The sequence below is a fragment of the Malaclemys terrapin genome, chromosome 4 (genome assembly GCF_027887155.1).
Source record: "Malaclemys terrapin pileata isolate rMalTer1 chromosome 4, rMalTer1.hap1, whole genome shotgun sequence".
NCBI classification, from domain to species: Eukaryota; Metazoa; Chordata; order Testudines; family Emydidae; genus Malaclemys; species Malaclemys terrapin.
This window is the reverse complement of record NC_071508.1, coordinates 27,273,929-27,293,438: the sequence shown is the minus strand read 5'-3', so window position 1 is coordinate 27,293,438 and position 19,510 is coordinate 27,273,929. Positions and strand designations below refer to the sequence as shown.

At 44.1% G+C, this 19,510-nt stretch overlaps 1 protein-coding gene across 6 annotated transcripts in view; it reads left to right on the top strand.

Annotated features, from left to right (window-relative positions):
* The window catches only part of PPP1R12B (protein phosphatase 1 regulatory subunit 12B), a 158,097-nt gene that overhangs the window by 37,502 nt on the left and 101,085 nt on the right, over positions 1 to 19,510 (top strand). For all 6 annotated transcript variants that reach the window (XM_054025622.1, XM_054025620.1, XM_054025619.1 and 3 more), the window contains exons 4-9: positions 3,389 to 3,548; positions 8,934 to 9,078; positions 11,070 to 11,144; positions 13,349 to 13,428; positions 13,842 to 13,987; positions 18,013 to 18,125. In XM_054025622.1, the coding sequence (XP_053881597.1) occupies positions 3,389 to 3,548; positions 8,934 to 9,078; positions 11,070 to 11,144; positions 13,349 to 13,428; positions 13,842 to 13,987; positions 18,013 to 18,125 (719 nt within the window). The remainder of the gene's footprint in view (positions 1 to 3,388; positions 3,549 to 8,933; positions 9,079 to 11,069; positions 11,145 to 13,348; positions 13,429 to 13,841; positions 13,988 to 18,012; positions 18,126 to 19,510) is intronic.

The following is a 19,510-nucleotide window of genomic DNA, read 5'->3' as shown; positions in this document are numbered from 1 at the left end:
CTGGAGGAAAATTCCTTCCCGACCCCAAATATGGCGATCAGTAATACCCCGAGCATATAGGCAAGAGTCTCTAGCCTGACCCTTGTTGGCCATTATGCTGTTCATGTACCATTGCTTGGTTTTCCTTGGCTACTATGTTTTATCATTAAACCATTCCCTCCATAAACTTATCCAACTTAATCTTAAAACCAGACAGGTCCGTCGCCCCCACCGTTTCCCTCGGAAGGCCGTTCCAATATTTCACCCCTCTGATGGTCAGAAACCTTCGTCTAATTTCAAGCCTAAACTTCCCCCCGGCCAGTTTGTATCCATTCGTTCTCGTGTCCACATTAGTACTAAACTGGAATAATTCCTCTCCCTCCCTTGTATTAACCCCTCTGATATATTTAAAGATAGCAATCATATCCCCCCTCAGCCTTCGCTTTGTCAGACTAAACAACCCAAGCTCCTCTAATCTCTTTTCATACGACAGGTTTTCCATTCCTCTGATCATCTTAGTCGCCCTTCTCTGCACCAGTGGTTTGACTTTATTTAAAACTTTGGCAGCAATAGTACTGTTTGACTATTTTTTCTTTAAAAATTATTTTAATAATTTAGGCCTTAAAATTGAAGTTGAAATAATGACAACTTATATTATGTTTATTTTTAAAAAGAAAAATATATTTAAATACAAATCCAATTTGAATAAAAGATTTTTTTTTTTTAAACCAGCTAATTGATATTTATCCAGCCAGTTGGTATCTGTGAAGTCCTAACTTCACTGAGGTCTGTTATAATATTGCCATCATGTTATTTCTAACAAGAAAAACTTTTGCAACTTGGATTTGCATTTGATATTTTTCTCCACTGGGAACCACAAAGGTCTTGTCTATACTGGGTTTTTTTTAGCAGCTACACTGTTTTAAAAAGTGTCTTATGTCTGAGCGGTTTGTGCCAGATTCAAACCAAGGTAAGCTGCACTGGTGCAAGTTGCTGTTTACAACAATGAAAAGCATTGGTGCTAGTTACGATGATTAGGGCCCTACCAATTTCAAGGCCGTGAAAATCGTGTCATGGACGATGAAATCAGCCCTTCCCTGTGAAATCTGATCTCCCCTGCTGCTGGGCACCCCGGGTTCCTAGCTGCTATTCTGGCTGCACTGGGGAGGGTCAGGAGTTGTCCTTCCATTGCATGGCCGCTCTTGGTGGGGAGATCAGACCCACCTCCAGAGGCGGCTCAGAAATGAGTGGTCTGCCCTCACTTCTGCACTGCAGCAGCCCAGGAGCTGGGCTCTGGGCTTCCGTTCCCCCACACCCCAGCGGCTCCACCCACAGCACCAGGCGCCAAGCTCGGGTCTTCCTCCCCTAGCGGCTTCGGCTGGGCTGGGGCTTTTGCTCCCAGTGGCTGCAGCTGGGGCAGCCCGGGCTCTGGGCTTCAGCCCTGCAGCTTCAGCCAGGGCTCGGGGCAGCCCGGGCTGGGGGCTTCCTCTGCCACTCCAGGCGGGGTAGTGTGGGCTCGGGGTTTCCACCTCCCCCACCTGCCTTCCCGCCTCAGCAGCTCCAGCCAGGGCAGCGTGGTCTCTGGGCTTCCACCCTCTCTCTCCCCCACCCCCGCTCCAGCTGGGGCTCAGGGCTGCCCGGGCTCGAGGCTTCAGCCCCACGGCTGCAGCTGGAGTTCATGGCACCCGGGCTCGGGGCTTCTTCCCCTGCTGCTCCTGCCGGGGGTCAGGGCGACCTGGTAGGGGCTTCTGCCAGGGCTGTGGCACCTGTTTTTCCTGGGGGCCCACAAATTGGCCAGGGGCCCCTGCCTTAATCTGTCCCTGGCATGGACTAGCAGCTAGGAGCCCCTGCCTGGGGTGCTCCCAGCAGCATGGGGGAGATCCTACTCACCTCCACCTCTGGGAATCTCCTCTAACTGCAGGAAGTTGGGAGGGTGCTGCCTTCAAAGCCCAGCTCTGAACCCAGCACAGAAGTGAAGGTGGCAATCTTGGGACCCCACTACAACAACTTTGCAATCCCCTCCATGATTCCATTTTGGGCGGGACCCTCAGGGTTACAAAACCATGAAATTTCAGATGTAAACATCTGAAATCGTGAAATTGACCAATTTTAAAACCCTCTGGCCGTGAAAGTGACCAGAATGGACTGTGAATTTGGTAGGGCCCTAATGATGATGTATAACCTCCTCGGGCACACAAGGCCTAAGTGTTCCCTCTACAAGGCACTGACTAGACTGGCTATCTTTGCGCTGGTGTGGCTAAACATGTTCCGCACGTCTCCAGTGGAAGCTTGCACCAGTGTAAGATGGCGAAGTTTTAAACAGCAATAAACATACTAACCTGGCTTATCTGCAGACTTGGGAAGGCACCATTGTAGTCCTTCCTTTTTGGAAGGTATTCTCTGCTGCTATAAGGGTTAGAGCCTTAACTTTTAAAAATGGAAGTTTAAAGTCTGTAGTAATTAATGGAACTGAGCCCTTATGCTCAGAGACCGTTTCCTACTTGATATTGGCATCTGGGAGACTGGAATTTTCAAGCCTTGCTTAGGAAGAAACTTGAAAGCCTGCCTAGAAGGTTTGCCAGGAGTTTCTACGGAAAATGTAGCCTTTTCTGAGTTTTACTGCATTCCCTTGGAAACGAGAGCCATTTAACTCTGCTTCGTTGTTGCATAGCTTACTAATGATGTTGGTGCTGGAGTAGTTTGTGTACTGGAATGACTCCAGCCTTAACCCACATATGCAACTTAGACGTTGTGTTGGCTGTTTTGTTCCTAAGTGATCTTTGGGGCAGGATCAGTGACTCCATTATTATAGGAATGTGATGAATCTTGTTCCCTTCCATGTGGGCGCACACCAACATGCATGCTCGCATTTCTGTGGTCACTTAAATGCATCACTTGTTTCTTTGCAATACAACACATTGACTTCAGTGAGTTTTGGGCATGCAGGAATGTACTGTTAATAAGCTCATTTATCAATAGTTTTTTGGGTATTTTAACCTTGCAAGAGGTGTCTGAGGTGCATCTCATCAGCTGTACACAATAGGTTAAATGTATATTCATGTTTAATTCAGTTTGTTAGTCTGTTCTTTAGGCTGTGCTTGACTTTTTTCAAGCTAGGTCTGCATTTTTGAGGACTCAATTCTTGCACCTATAACAATTCATGCTTTACCTAGTAATTAATTGTGGGCTGGCTTGTGAATGAGCCTCTCAATTTTAAGTATTATGAATCTCAGTGAATTTATTTCTATTGAGGGTGGTTCAAGAGTTCTCCTACATCCTAGGAAATGCTATTAGTGAGCTTGCAAAATGGCCAAAAATTTTGTTAAAATTATTCCATTTTAAATTGACACACAAGTACAGGTGAGTTTTGGTTTGATTTTGTTTTTCCATCTGCGATCTGCTCCCACAGGGGTGGACCTGGACTTGGCAAGGAAAGAGGAAGAGCAACAGATGCTGCAGGATGCACGGCAGTGGCTAAACAGTGGGAAGCTTGAGGATATAAAGCAACCTCGATCAGGTGCTACTGCTCTGCATGTAGCTGCAGCCAAGGGCTACTCTGAAGTCATGAGGTAATGACTCCTTTACATCGGTCAATGCCTTGCATTCGGTTCTGTTGTGGAATGGGGCGCTCCTAGTGCTGTAGTTGAGGGTGGAGTTTGTTAGGCACCCAACTGCCTTTCAATCTCAGCTGTTCCGTTTATAAACATATGCACCCCAAAAGATGCCCATCCAAAGCGCTGGGTGCCTCGGGGTATTTCTTAGCCTGAAATTGAAATAAGGCGTGTGCCTCTCCTTCCCCTTGCCATATGACCTTAGGGGAGAATTGCGGAGAGGAGCCAACCAGACTCCAGCCTGTAGGCGCAGAAGCAACCACAGCAGGGATCTGGGGACATTCTCATCAAATGTTTTCAGATGTCCTCTGCCCTGTGCTGATTGGCTGTTTACTCCAACCTTCCCACTCCCTCTAATTCAGTCTCTTCACCTGCTCCTCCTACCCTCACCCTCCCTTCGTTCCATGTAGCTGATCCCCCCCCCCCCCCAAGTAAACCCACCCAAAAGAAGAAGAAAAAATATGGAACTATGTGACATTTGCCACCATCACATTGTTGACTTTGTTGGTGTGTTCTACCCCATCCCCCACCCTGTCTCTGTCTTGTATATTTAGACAACACTGTCTCATGGCTTCCTTGTACTTTGCCGTCTGTCTGCATCCATCCACATGTAGATTGTATGCTCTCCAAGGCAGGGACTGTCGTCTTGCTCTGTTTTTTATGCGCCTAGCACAGTGGGATCCTAGTCCATGACTGAGGCTTCTAGGCGCTATAGTAATACAAAGTACCGTATGTACTCCTTCATTAGCCCATTTGTTTATAAGCCGACCCCCCCAAGATGGTTAGGTAAAAATAGCAAAAACTGTATGATCCTTTCATAAGCCAACTCTATATTTCAGGGGTTGGCAAACTTTGGCTCCCGGCCAATGAGGGTAAGCTGCTGGCGGGTTACGACGTTTTGTTTACCTGGAGCATCTGCAGGCACAGAGCCCCTCAGCTCCCTGTGGCCATGGTTCGCCGTTCCCAGCCATTGGGAGCTGCAGGAAGTGGTGCACCACTTCCCACAGTTCCCATTGGCTGAGAACGGTGAACCACGGCTACAAGGAGCTGAGGGGCTCCATGCCTGCAGACGTTCCAGGTAAACAAAACGACAATGTATTAGATATTCAATTCAATGATTCCATAGAGTTTAAAATCATCAAATTTTGGTGTAGGCCCGTTTATAAGACGACCCCCGCTCTTCAATGTGTCACTCTTTTACCAAAAATGTTCGGCTTATGAACAAGTATAGACGGTAATATAATGTAGCACTTCTGTAGGTAATATAATGTAATATATATGGTAATATAATGTAGCTTAATTCTTGACTATGCAGGGTTGGGAGTTGCAGGTTAAATGTTATTGCAGTGTAAAAGTGATTGCAGTCTCTGTACCAAAATGTGTTTTGCCTGGAAACTCTGGGTTGAAGTGTAACTAATTATTTGCAGGAAACCAATGACTGCCAGTCAATGGTACAGTGATGTACCAGTTATGTGAGATTAAGTTTTACTGCTTTTTGCATGTAACTATTGGTGCCCCATAACTTAAGCCCCTGTCACACTCTTTCCTATAGATATGCTAAATAAGTTAAATTAGTCATGCAAAATTGTTGTTTGAACTTGTCAGCCTAGGGAAAAAAACACTAGCCAGTCCTCTCTTAACACCCACATTCCACTTAGGACTTGTCTACACCACGCAGCTTTTAGTGACAAGGCTGTGTTGACACAGCCTTGTTGCTAAACGTCGGTGTGTGTAAACGCTGTTTGTCAGCACTTTTGCCAACAAAATACTTCCAGCCCCGTGAGTGGCATTCGCTTTGTCGGCAGGAGCCGCGTTCACACTGCCACTTGTCGCGGCAAAACTTTTGTCTTTCCGGGGGGGAGGGGAGGTGGAGACTTTTTTAAGTACCCGTGAAAGACGAAAGTTTTGTCGACAACTTGGCAGTGTAGACAAGCCCTTAGTGCTGCTTGCAGTTTCTGTAATGGAGAGGTTCCACTTGGACTGCTGCTGAGCTGAAGCTGAGTGGTTCCTCTGATAGGCCTGTGAGTGTAAAAGAAGCAACCCCTGGGCAGCCTAGTAATGTACTTGGGCAAGTGGAACTTAGTGAGGTTTTCTCCAGCAAGGCGTTTTCCAACATTCACCTGTGTGCTTTGTCCCATGCCACCTCTTGTGCTATGGAGGAGCACCTTGTAATCTCCCACAAGGCTGCTCCATTGTCCAGGCTCACATCCCCCCTGAAAACTCTCCTCCAGTGTGATGACTACAAGACACTCAGTTGTGGTTAGGCAGTTGGTGTGCTCAGACTGCTGGTTTTATCCAGCTCTTCATAACCATCTCAGTGTTTCCTTGTGCTCCACCATCCATATGCACCTGTTGGCTCTTGTCTTATACTTGGATTGTAAGCTCTTTGAGGCAGGGACTGTCTTTGTTCTTTGTATAGCGCCTAATGACACAATGGGGCCCTGATCGGGCCCCTTGGGCTCAACCACTGTAAAAAATAATGGTGCCTTGTCATGTCTGTCCTTAGCAGTGTTTTGCACACAGTCCAGTAATGAGGTGGCCACACTTTCCAATAGTCACTGTTGCGAATGGTGCTTATACCTCTTGTGGAGAACTTCCCCTCGCTTCTAGCTATTTCAGAAAATAAAACTGAGCTAATCTGGGCTCTTACCCTTCGATATTTTATGACCACCTTTGAGCTCAAATCTAAACTCTAGTGACTTACACCAAGGGCAGAGAGCCAGGAGCTAGCAAACCTCTTGATGAGACACTGAATTGCTCCTTGACCTTGAGCAAGTCTCTTAACAGCCTTGTTTCCCCACTTTCTCCAGCTGGAAAATTAGCTTAAAAAGTCAGCACCTGATCGAAAAGCACATGTTTCAGCTGAGCTGAGCTTTCACAAGGAAACTGCTATGTGAGCCATTTAACAATACTATAGTTAGTTAGCACTGTAACACAGCAGTTTAAAAGCAGCAGAAATGTCAAAATCCCAATGCTGCCTCGAATGACAGTGCTATAAAGGCAGCATGCTCTGCCTCTGATCAGTGGTGGCAGTTTGGAATGGCACACGGGTGCTCATTCTCTGTCCAGTGCACCTCTGCCTTCGGGAAGGTTGGTGTGGTGATGTGGGTATTCTTGAAGGTGATGGTGGAATCCCCAAAATACAAATAATCAAAGAACAGTGGCAAGCGTCTCAATGCGTAGAGCCCTGCTGTGACCTCCCTAAATGTTTAGGCTGGTGGGTGCTTAGTGTTGTTAAAAGGCAGTAGGTCTTGTGCTTCTCAGTCACTTTGGCACTCTTGACAGTCCCTTAGGATCTCAACTATGGACACCTGTTTTTCAAAAACCTTCACATAAAGGTCTTGACTGGGTGCCAGTGTTTCATGGCATCTGCAATGATCAGATAGACAGGTGAGGGGGAAAGTCAGACAATGGTATACATGGTGGAGGTGTTCCCAAAGTGTCTGGCTTGCACCAGGATTTGCTTTTACTGCACAGATCCCAGTCTATTAAGATGCATGTCTTGTAAGGCTGATTTGTGGGTTGTCTTGTTCATTAGCTGTCAGTCACAGGCAGTGAAATCCTTGCTCCAATCCCTCTCTGGTAGTCCTGCCCCCACTGGCCTGTCAGTCTGGGGAATTTCAGTTGTGCTCTTTGGCAGAACCAGCACTAGACTCATCTCTAGACTGTAGTGAAGGGCAACCAGCTTTTTCTTAGAAGCCATTACTGGGACTTCTCTACCCAAAACTTATTGGGTCTTCGTTTGGCTCCTTCTCTGCCAAACATCTTCACACTGCAGAGATCCCATCTGGCCTTCCCTTCCAAATGCAGGCTTCTTCTTAGAGGTACTGGGGTAGTGATGCACAGTGGCTGGACCTCTCCCAAGCCTCCCAGTTTCCCCCAGTCTCCCTGCATTGCCAAAATATGCTTTTGTTTCAAGGCCAATTTTGTGTGTAGTCCTTCCAAGATTTTCCTCCTTAAACTGTTCACGTAGTGGCTCATGCACAGATTATACTACTTCTCTTTTGTGCACTAGGTGCAATTCAGGATGTTGGGACTTCTAATCTGTAAGGTTTTGCATGGCTTGTTATGGCAACCATGAGTCTCCCTGTGCACTGTCCTACCAGCTGCAATCATCTGGAATGATGTGGCTAGTAGACCCCAGATTAATAGACAAGGTCTTCCCCTTTTGGTTCTACCAAAGTCTCTTTGCCCTTCAGGACAGGCTACAAGTCATGTTTTTCCATTCAGGTATATCCTGGGTAAGAGGGTCCTGTTGTGGGCTGGGGAAGTATAAATTGACTTTTGTTGTTTGCCTTTTGACTGTCTTTCATATTATGACAGTAATGTGCCCGAGAGAGATTACTAAATTACTCAAGGTAGTCGAGTCCAAAGCTGACTGAAGAGTTACAAAGGGATGTCACAAAACTGGGTCACTGGGCTACAAAATGGCAGATGAAATTCAATGTTAAGTGCACAATAATGCATGTTGGAAAAATATAATCCCAACTATACATACAAAACGATGGGTTCTGATAGAATGTTAAGAACCATTAGGAACGGGCTCGATAATAAGATAGAAAAAATCATATTGCCTCTGTATAAATCCATGGTACACCCACACCTTGGATATTGCTTGCAGTTCTGGTCGCCCCATCTCAAAAAAGATATATTAGAATTGGAAAAGGTACAGAGAGAGGCAACAAAAATGATTAGAGGTATGAAACAAGAAAGGCTATGAGGAGAGATTAAAAATTTTCCCCCAGTCTCCCTGCATTGCCTGAGGCTTTTTATCTTAAAAAAGAGACCCAGGGATGATAGAGGTCTGTAAAATGGTGAGTGGTGTGGAGAAAGTGAATAGGGAAATGTTATTTACCCCTTCACATAACACACGGGCCATGGGTCACCCAGTAAATTAATCGGCAGCAGGGTTAAAACAAAGATAAGGAAGTTCTTCATCCAACACACTGTCAACCTGTGGAACTTGTTGCCAGGGGATGCTATGAAGGCCAAAAATATAATTGGGTTAAAAAAAGAATTCGACATGTCCATGGAGGATATGTCCATTAATACTATTCGCCAAGATGGTCAGGGACGCAACCCCATGCTCTGGGTGTCCCTAAACATCTGACTGCCAGAAGCTGGGACTGGATGACAGGGTGTGGATCACTGAAAATTACCCTGTTCTGTCCATTCCCTCTGAATCATCTGGCACCAGCCACTGTCGGAAGACAGGATATTGGGCTTGGAGGGATGGTCTGACGCAGTACAGCCATTCTTATGTTCTTATTTGCAAATAAACATAAAAATACAAATGGCCTAATGTTTACCATGGGGATTCATTCTCTTTTTTTCTTTCCTTAGGCTCTTGATCCAAGCTGGGTTTAATTTGAATGTCCAGGACAATGATGGCTGGACTCCACTCCATGCTGCTGCACACTGGGGAGTGAAAGAAGCTTGCACTATCTTGGCTGAAGCGCTCTGTGACATGGACATCAGGAACAAGCTGGTAAGTGAGTGTTAAACTATTGATGCAACTTCAGAGTTCTAGTGACTGTCTGGAAGCAAGGATTGCACTGCTCTGCTCTGCTGAAACAGTCTTTACCTAGAAGAGCCCTGGTCCCTGTTAGGTCAGAGCTGAAGTGTGATTTTTTTTATAGAGAAATGCACACAAACCTCTTTTGCCCATTGCTCAGCCCAGCCATCTGGTAAGTTGCACCAGCTCTAATTACCCTGTATAAATTGAAACGTATTTGGAAACACAGAATTTAAAGACTTCCTGTTTCTGAGACTGCTACCCTCCCTTGTCTTGTGGAAAAAGGTTAGTGAGTCTTGAGGCTCAAGAACGTAAGGGAAGGGAGTGCAGGGTATCTTCTGTCCTGATTTAATACAGTCTTGACAACTTAAGTGACCAAAAATCAGTCTTATTTGCATGGGAAATAAGCCAGGTACAAAAAACTTGGTGGTGGTAAAGCCAGAGATTTTAACGGGAAAGCTTTAATTGTGGACATGTAGCTGTGACTGAAAGCCTGTAGCTTTTTGGAGATAACCGATTGGATGCTGAAGGTTTTAAATCCTTTCCGTTCACTCTGAACATCTTGGTCAAGCTGGGGGCACCTGCAGAATTCTCTAGTTGTGAGGGTGGGAAGCAGAGAGACAGTGTAACTATTTTTTTTTTGCTGCTGAAGTATTAACTTCAGAGCCACATACTGTTAATGTTTTAAAATGTACTTGTCCCCCATGAAACTCCCATCCTGTTCTCCTTTCCTGTTATTTCTGAACTCTGATGTGTATAAAACTGTTTTTACCTGTCTAAATGGCTTCCTGCCTGAATTGATTCAGTGCTGTGATATCATGGCCACTTCTTTGGCAGTGGATTGAGATTATACCTGCTAGAGCGACATCAGTGAATGAATCCAGGCAGGAGGCTTAGGCAGCTGAGAGAACAAATTATTTTTTTAAAGTGTCTGGCTGAGTGTGGCATTTTCCTCCTTGTATAAATGAGGAATAGAGTAACATCTGCTTGCAGTGGAAATTGATTTGAAAAATTACACTTGTGATTCATTCTGTTTATTTTTGTTTGTATGATCATTCATCTAAGGCCTGATCTGGCAAAGAGAACCACATGGACAGACCCCTGCCACCACAATTCTCTTTGCCGGATTGGGACCTAATTTGCAAAATTCTGTAATCCTCAATGATTGTCTCAGTAACTGCTGCAAATTAGCAAGGTTCTACTGTCTTATTGCTCTGCAAACAATCCCTTTGAAAGTTAAGTGGATCATAATATCTTTAGTGATCTGAGTATGGGTTGTAAATTCCCTGGCCAGGAGCTGTGGCCTGTCAGTCTTCATTTAATCAACAGCCATCAGGTTTCATTATTAATGTGATTAATAAGGTGGCTGAGTATTTTAATTAAAATGACGGTGTTGGAGGTCTCTTTCATTACATCCCAAAGTGGCCTTCCTAGTTATTTTATATTTGAGTAACAGTTCAGGACAGAGACCCCTCAACTTTGTCCTGTTGATGGCTGCATTGGCAAATTGCCAGGAGCTTAGAAGGGTGCACTAATGAATAGGGCAGGTTGAGGTCACCCTCATCCTTAATGTAGATGTGCAATTTTTGGAGAGCACGTGACCCAAATGCAATAGCTCCTGCTGCTGAGTTGGAGCATGGGATCTCATTCTCTCTGAGCTGCACTTGTAACAAAGGTGAGTCTGGCCATGGGTTGCATTATAAAACTGCAGCCTCTGCTTTTGGCCAGTCCTAGTCTAGGAATTAAGTGACTATGTCAGAATGACACGAGGGCTGTCTTCTCTGCCATCCCATTCCATATGTCAGCTGGCAGTTGGAGGTCCAAGCAGGTCTCTGAAGGTGGGGATCTCCTGAATGCGTACTGCGGCAGGGAGTTCAGTTCTTTTATCCACTGGTAAAGAACACTTCTGATGTATTAATGAAGCTTGGATGGTGCCTCTGTTTTCTAATTGCCCATGTCATCAGGGCCAGACACCATTTGATGTGGCTGATGAGGGACTGGTTGAGCACTTGGAGATGCTGCAGAAAAAACAGAATGTGGTGAGTTTTTGGCTGATCTCTTTCTTGCTTTCTAAGTAGCTATCTCTGCATGGATAATCTAACATATATATGATGTCTCAGTTGAGGCATATTTTTTAGATAATTAGGAGACATTAAACGTAATGGCATACTTAAAGTTCCAGAACCCGTTTGCTAGCACCTCAGCTGTAGCAAGAGGGTCAATGATTTATCAACATCTGGAATTCTAGATATTGAATGTAGCTGTACAGTTAATCTTTAGATTTACCATTGTCCCTAAATCTCTTGTTTCTGGGAGGTACTTACATAGCAACTAAGGAAGGCTTATGGTTACTATAACTTCACGTAAAGGAAGGTGATTCAAACACTGTGTCCTGCTTTATTCTGAACTGGTATATTTGTTCCTGTATTGTCTTTTAGAAGAGCAAGACTGAGGGAGGGAGAAGTAATTATAACTATGTGAACCCCAACATTGGGAGAAGTTTAGTAATTTCAAACCCACACTAAATAATGTGTCATCTTGTGATGTGGTGGAAGCCTTTGGTGAAGGTGGTGTGGGTAGCAAGCTGATAGCAAAAACGGTGGGTCTTGATCAAAGGAAAATTGACCCTCGTATTGCAGCATTGGCCTGGAGTTGCACTCCTTCCTAGTCCATCTCAGACTTGCCACTTATTCATTGATGTCACCAAGATCCAAGCAAGCAAAAAAAAAACCAAAAAAAAAAACCACTGCATCTGGCTGGATTTAACACAGTGGAATTAAAGCGGTGTTGCTAGAGAGAAAACGTTCGCTATAAAAACGTGGTGATACCAGTACTTACAGCTTTGAGCAATAGGGCAGTGAGAGAGGTAGAACTCAGAATTCTGGCTGCAACACAGTGGCCCAGCAGTCCCCCATTGCATCCCAACTTCTCAGCAAATTAGGGGAATTGATAAACTAATATGTAAACAGGGTTCTTTAGGCTTTTTCCCAGGAAGTGTGAACCAGCCTAATGCAGAAAACTGCACTCCTAATTAAAAAAAAAAAAAAAAAATCAAACTACACCTACAAATTCTCTTGCATATAGCATAAAAAATTGCTATAGCATGTATGAGCTGGCCATACACAAATTTCTTAATGAATCTGGCCATATTTCTTTCAGGCAGGACCAGGAAAAATGGTGGGCTGTCTTCTGTATTCTCACCTAACCTTAGGCTAAATGAGGCACTCAAAGCTCATAGGAGAAGCTCCTTATTTCAAGTCATGAAAGGCTTCCCTGAGCCTATGTCTGTTAGTTTTTGTGCATTCAAAGATGCGACTATGTTTCTGCTTCTTACCTGTCCAGAGGGATTCTGGGCCTCTATCAGCAGAGGAAGAACTTGTAACTTACCTTGGGCAGTGTGGAGAAGAAGCGAAGGAGGGGAGAAGTTCTCTGCTGAACAGACCTAGCTACCCCAGTCAACCTCCCCTTATAGCACTGCCTTGAGTATTCTGTTAGCTTAAGGCATCCAATCCTGGGGTCCCGCAATGTTTTCCAATCCTATAAACCCTGCACTGCAGTGTTTACAATTTTGGGATTCCAGGATACGTTCACTTGAAGAACATGAGTGCCAGGCTGAGGGTTTTTTAGTGGGATTTTCAGGCTCAGAATGATCCTCAAAATGCACAACAGTGCTAGAATTAGTCTCTTTCTGCTCTACCTAAAAACATGCTTATAGCTCCTGGGAGTTACCCTGACTATTACCATGCTGCTGCTGGTTTATCCATCCCCAGTGGAATCACTGGTGACGAGATTTCCTGAACCAGTTGGCCAAAACACTTCCATCACTGCAGGAATTGACACTTGATGACAACCTCCCCTCTCCCCCACCCCAATTCTGTGCATGTGCTTGAAAGAACAGGGCAGTACATCTGGGGCAAGTATCTGACCCTTAGGGTCAAAGGGGACTCCCCTCCGTCAGCACTGTTGCTGATTTCCATGGAATTCCCATGAAATAACACTTGAGTGTAACAATGTACCTGGTATCTACCTTATGCTGTTATAGCTATTCCTGGCCATGATGCGGTGCGCTTATAGATGTGTATTTGCCTGTCAAATTGAGCAACGACAAAGCACTTAACAAGGAAAAACACCTGCTACTTCCTCAAAATGAGGTTTGGGATGACTTCAGACTGATAACGAGCTGCTCGTGCTGCTGATGCCTGTTCAAACATGACCTTCCCCTTCTTCTTCCACCTTTTGACAGCTGCGCAGTGAGAAGGAGACGAGAAACAAGCTAATTGAAGCTGACATGAATGGCAAACTGCAAAGTGGACTCTTCAAAAAGTAAGACCCACAAAATAGCTGGTGTAGCTTTTGTCTTTTCTACAGTCTCCCATACTCCTGTCTTCCCTGTGTAGCTATCTCCAGCCTCTGGCTGAGGACTTGATGATCTCATTTGAAACCTTTTAGTACAGCTAGAGGGATTGCCCTGGAGTAACATAAGGCACTCTAGTCCACATCTCCCCAGGGTGAGTGGGGAGCTGCCCCTGCCAACATGGGGAATGCAGGATCGGGAATTTCACCAATAGCAAATGTACTGGGTAGGAAATACTGGGGAGCAGAAGTGTGTAAGAGATACTTGTGTGCTTACCTGTTCTAGATGTAGTGACTTATCTGCAGGTTCCTTAAGAGTAAAGGTCACAAATAGCTGATTTTCCCCCCTGTTGGCACATCTTAAAAACTCCTATTTGTCTCAGCAAAGAGAAGATTCTTTATGAAGAAGACACTCTGAAGTCCCGGGAACCAGAAGAGGAGAACAAGGAATCGAGCAGTTCCAGCTCTGAGGAAGAGGAGGAGGCCGAAGAGGATGAGGCTTCAGAATCAGATGCTGAAAAGGAGGCAGGTAATGCATAATGCAACACCTGAGATTTTAGTTAGTTAATTAAGATATGAGGCCTCAGCTAGGGAGTCCCACTCACTGTTTTTTCCAAGGCTAAATGCATTTTAAAAATGTTTCTTCAGATGAGATGAGCTGCTAAGTAAATCACATGGACTGGTATAGCATATGGTGGATAACTGTATAGTGAGACATCTTTTAAAAAATGGAAGACCTGACTTTATTGACCCTAAATTTATTTTAAAACAGATGAATACTTCTTAGGTGAGAAATTAGAATTTGATCTCAATACCCAAAATTAGAATTGCTAGAAAGCAAATGTAATAGTCCTTGCCCCATCCTTTCATTTAATACAACTTTGCAAGACCCTTTTAGAGGGATGAAAACTTTCATCTTGCCAAATGTTTCAAACCAGCGTTGTTGTTTCAAGCACTGAATGCAAACAGGACATTTTCCTTTTTGTTTACTGGCTCATAGATCAGCATAAGTGTCAGTAAAGATCTGGGGGTAGGTTTTAATTTATGTTCTCCATCAGCTCTGCATCAGGACAACACAAAATGTTATGTAGGTCTTATATAAACGGTGCCTTTTCCTCAGCTTAAATGTTAAAATGCTTTAAATTTTTGAATGGCCTTCCCCACTAGACAACGCTAACTTTGGGATGGGCAGTCGTTAGACACCCGTGAAACTTTGTTGTTAGATTTTTTTTTTTTTTTTCATTTTTTTTTGGGGAATTTTGTGTTTTTGTTTGATCACCCCTGCCTCCTCGCACACCCCTCACCCCCTCCTCCATCCCCTTTCCCTCCACACTCTTTGTACAGCCGTCAAATCCTCCTGCTGACCCCCACCTGCTCAGCACGCATGTGACCTGTACGGGACCTGCCATTGGCTGAGTGCACTTTGTCTGGTGGAATTGATCCGGTTAGCTCACCATTTGTGCTCATGGGTGCTGCCATTGGCTACTGACTCTCTCCTGGCTGATTAGAAGCTTTTGATTTTTTTTTTTTTCATTTTATACATCGCTTTTTGTTTTATTTCGTGGTTATTTCATGTTTGAGAATAACACGGGGCTCTCGTTAGTTTCCAGCCTTACTTGCTTATGTTCCCCCTTAAAGGTAAAAATTTTGGTGAATGAGAGGTTTTGAGTAACCAGTTCAATGTGTGGAGAAAATAGTACTCCTATTGTACCTTGAATATAATGAACTGAATGAAGATGTGTCTAGAAGTTGGTCTTCTAGTTAACTTATTTTAATGCCGCTCAGTAAAAGCCACTTGCTGTTGTTCTAGATAAAGGACTAAAAATGTGTTTTCAGGAAAAATAAACCGTAGGAAATGGAAACTTATTTCCTGTTACATTTAAATACTCCATCACCACATGGGAGCAGGGAAAGCTTTTTCTGATCTTGGTGTATAAAGGTTTCAGTCTGTTGAAAAATAATGGATTCACTAAGTACATAATGTACTCTCAGGCTTTAGGTGCTGCTGCTAACTGCTGGAGTTCCAAGCTCCTGGTTTCTTCATAACGTCTCTGTGGCTTCAGTTAGGAACCTAGTCAGGGGGTGTGTGGTGCACATGTTGTTCAAGTGACCATATTTAGGTCTCGGCTTCCTGATTTACCCATATCTCTGCAAAGAGGGGCTGACCACAGATTCCTGTGACACTGTTTAGCTTTCATCCCCAGAATAAAAACAGAAAACGAGTCTCCACCCTAGTGTTCTATAGATGTAAGACTGTTAGGATCCCAGTTGTTCTAAACAATGACTTTAGAAAGCTACAAAACAGCATTTCGTTGGATGATAATGGTACTTAGTTTATCAATATATTTGCAGTTTTTTTCACTAGATAAGGAAGAAGAATATTGATCAAAAGTTAGTGTGGCTATGGGTTATAACTGCACCTTACTTGGTCTATTTCCTTAGTGTGCTAATCAATAAATCTTTACTCCAGTGAGCATTACAAAACTGTCAAACAGCTATGGAAGCACAGCCTGGCTTCTGTCTGGCAGCAAAAGAACTATCACTTGGGCTCTGATTGAACAAACTTGAAGATGGATGATGAGTTAAAGGGACCGAAGCATCTAGGCTGATCTTGGCAGAACTGGCAGTTTAAAAAAAAAATCTTTGTCTATGTATGTTAATGACCAAGATTAAACGTTTTTTAAAATTAAGTCTTTTGGTATGTAAATAAAATAAATGTCATATGGATTTTAGTCCATGTGTAGTTGCTCTTCTATTTAAAATAGAGTTTTAATAAGCAGCAACTTTGTCTTGTAATCTCAGGTCTTGCAAGCAAAGCAGGGGCTTAAATTAAATACCAACAAGTAAGCTTGGCAGAATGACTTATTTTTTTTATAATTTTGAGGGATAATATCTGTTTTTAAGTATTTTTTTATTTTTATCCATTTTAAATTTTCACAGTTTCACAATTATGAGGTATTCACATTTTTTATTTTCAAATTAAATTTTCAGCTGTGGGAAATTATGGGGGGATCAGACAATTACTTAATGACAGACATTAAGATTCAAAAAATTAAAGCTTTATAGCCATTAAAGCAAATTTGTTAACATTGCATGTCAAAATATACAAAGTACAGTAAATAGCCTTAAATCAAACTAGTAAGTTCCCAAGCAGCATTTTTCTTAGCTTTGCCTATCTGTAAATTTTGATTATTGAGGGAAAAATTTGTTGTTAGTGTGTACAGTGAAATCGATGTTTACTGACATTTACCGATTTTAAAAAAATGTAATCAATCCTTCCAAGCCTGCCTATAAGGAGTGGTTTTGCTGCAGGAAGTGGTGTGTCATAGTGTATCAGCTTCAGAAACAGTATGGATGAACCTTATACAAACATGGAATTGAAGTTAAACTGAAGTCAGAGCAGACCTGTTTTGGCAACTCTTGGTGTAAAGTAGCTTTCCCATATGTAAAACACAGATGTGTTTTAATTGCTGACTCTGGTATGAAAACTTGAGAAGGCAAAAGAGCCCAGAGTTTTTTGTCTTGGCCTTATTTCTTACAACTCTTACAGGAGTTTAGATCCCTCTCTCTGCTCAGCTTTCTGATTTGCTCAAAGTGAGTGAAGGCAGCCAAGTGAAACTGAGAAGTTCCCCAGTCCCTGAGGAGCAAACAGCAGTGCACAAAAAGTGCTGCATTGTATCTTTGTGTACTAGTCTGCTTCAAACTGCTACTGAAAGATAAAACAAGTGCAAGACAAACTGTGCCAGGTGGGCGGCCCCAGCGCTGGCAGCCCCCACCTGGGCGCTGCAGGCCCAGCACCCCCAGCCCTGAAGCTCCAGGTGGCACAGCCCCAGCGCCCGCCTAGCCTGCCCCAAGTCCCAGCCGCAGAGTGGGTGAGGCCACGCAGGGCTGTTTGGGGAGGCATAGCCTTCCCCAGCCTACGATGTGTGCCTCCCATGTTCTTAGGTAACAAGGTGTTTGGAACCGAATGCTATATTGTAGGGGTAGAGGCATCTGTCTTGACTAGAAATCAAAAAGCCTTAATGGTGGAAGCTTGAGCTTGTAGAATGGAGTAACTAGGTAGCCACAGGATCTGGCTGTTTTGGGTTAGTTTATTCTTGACTATCTCCAGAGTGATCAGCTAGTCCCAGCTGTACACAGAAATGTCCGTATATTTCGGCATTGCAGAAATACTTTAGTTCTCAAACCCATATGTCTGGCAAGAATGATCAGTTAAAGGAAATCTAATGAAGGAAGCCTGTTATCTGGCCTCAAACGCTCTCAGGAAAGAAGGGGCAGTTTACCTGCTGGGTGTGAAATAGATGGCTCTGTAAAACCATGCTTCAGCTTTAACCACTTAGTGCAGAGGTGTTTTAGGACTGGGCAGAAATACCTTTTGTTCAATGAGTAGACTTAGGGATGCTTCCCTTTATTCTGAGTGTGGGGAACTAGAATGTTCTGTTATTACACAGGCTCTGGGTCTGCTTATTTGCACATCACAGTGGTAAAGGGAAAGTGGTTTATAAATGCAACATTCAAACACCTTGTTTTTCCTCCCCTTCTCTAAAATTGTAGAGAGAAAGAAAGAGTCCTTTGCCAACCATTCTAGTCATGAACCCAGGACTAGCGTCACTGAGCAAGTACCACCACCAGAACATAACTCCTTCACCGCAGCTCCTGCCAGAAAAGTAAGTGAATTGGGGATTGACTTAGAGTCCAACTGTGCATTCCATTGTTGCTTTAAAGCAATTGGGTGCACTGGAGAATAGATTTTCTTAAACTGGTGTTCAGAGAGGTTGCAAGACTTACAATCAGATACTATTCTCTCTCTGATTTAACAAAGAGGCACAGTTAATGGCATAATAGTCTGGGACATGCACAAATAGGGCTAATTTTGTCTGGTGTGCTCTCTTTCCATTATGTCACCCTCTGAAATAAGTTGGGCCATTTAAAAAAAAAAACAACACCACGTTACTGCTTAACAAGTACTCCTGGTTCTCTGGCCAAGAAGGACCCCACTGCCTGTTTGGTGACAGAAGCAGTTTTGTCTACATCTGTTCCCCTAGTTCCTTTCAGCAGAAAATACTGCAACAGAGAGAACTCCATTGAAACTGTCCTTATGGAAGCGACTGGTAAAATTCCTGTTTTTGCCCTTCATGGCAATGTGACAACAATGCAATTGGTATTGAAGCACATAGCCTGAAGATCCATCCAGGTTACATAACCTGCCCCAGACTTGATGGCACTGTATGAGCTGTGATGCTACACTAATGAGGTAGAAGTGAGACAGCTTGTCATTTCTCTGGCAATGATATTCTCCCCCCTCTCCCTCGAGTGAAGCTCTCTATAGCTACTGAGATTAGACATAAACCTCTTCTGACTCTAAATCCACTTGGCTAGCAGGAGCCATGAGTGTGGTCCCTATGTGTATTCCATACATGCCCAAGACTGGAGAATTTGCAAGTAGTGTCTGTTGGTCCGTTTTTGGGCCCTGGTGTTCTTTGTGCTCAGTTATCAATGGTATAAGGAGAGGTGCAGACCAACCTGTTTATTCTTACTGTTGCCCAGCCTGAGTCGGAATCCTATGTCCAGAGCCACCTTTGCACTGTTTTCGTACCTGTAAATATCATAGTGTATAGTTTTTAGTGTTTTCAGTCTTTTAATTAGCGTAGTTTGGTCCCCCTGCGCTCTGCTCCTGCCTTGGGGCCTCCCCTCTCAATTTCTTTTCACTCCCCTCTGAAGGACCATGTCTAGAGTCCTGGGATTTAAGAAATGTCTCTTGCCCCTGCCCCATCTCAGTCAGCGATGATGGCTAGTGCTGCCTTTAGTGTCTTGGCGAGGCTCACATCTCCGCTAAGTGCAGCATCTGCCTCTGCTGCCCTCCCCAAACCTGAGAGGCGACAAGGGTTTCAACTGAGGAAGTACCTCATGGAGAAAGTCATGAGACCCAGTCAGAGCCTGGCAGGTGAACCCTCTGGTACATAGGCCTCGGTCTGCAGGCAGTGCCCCTCTGAGCATGAGCTCCGAAGCAGAGGCCATGGCTGTTAAGTCAGAGTAATCATTGCCTCAGGCC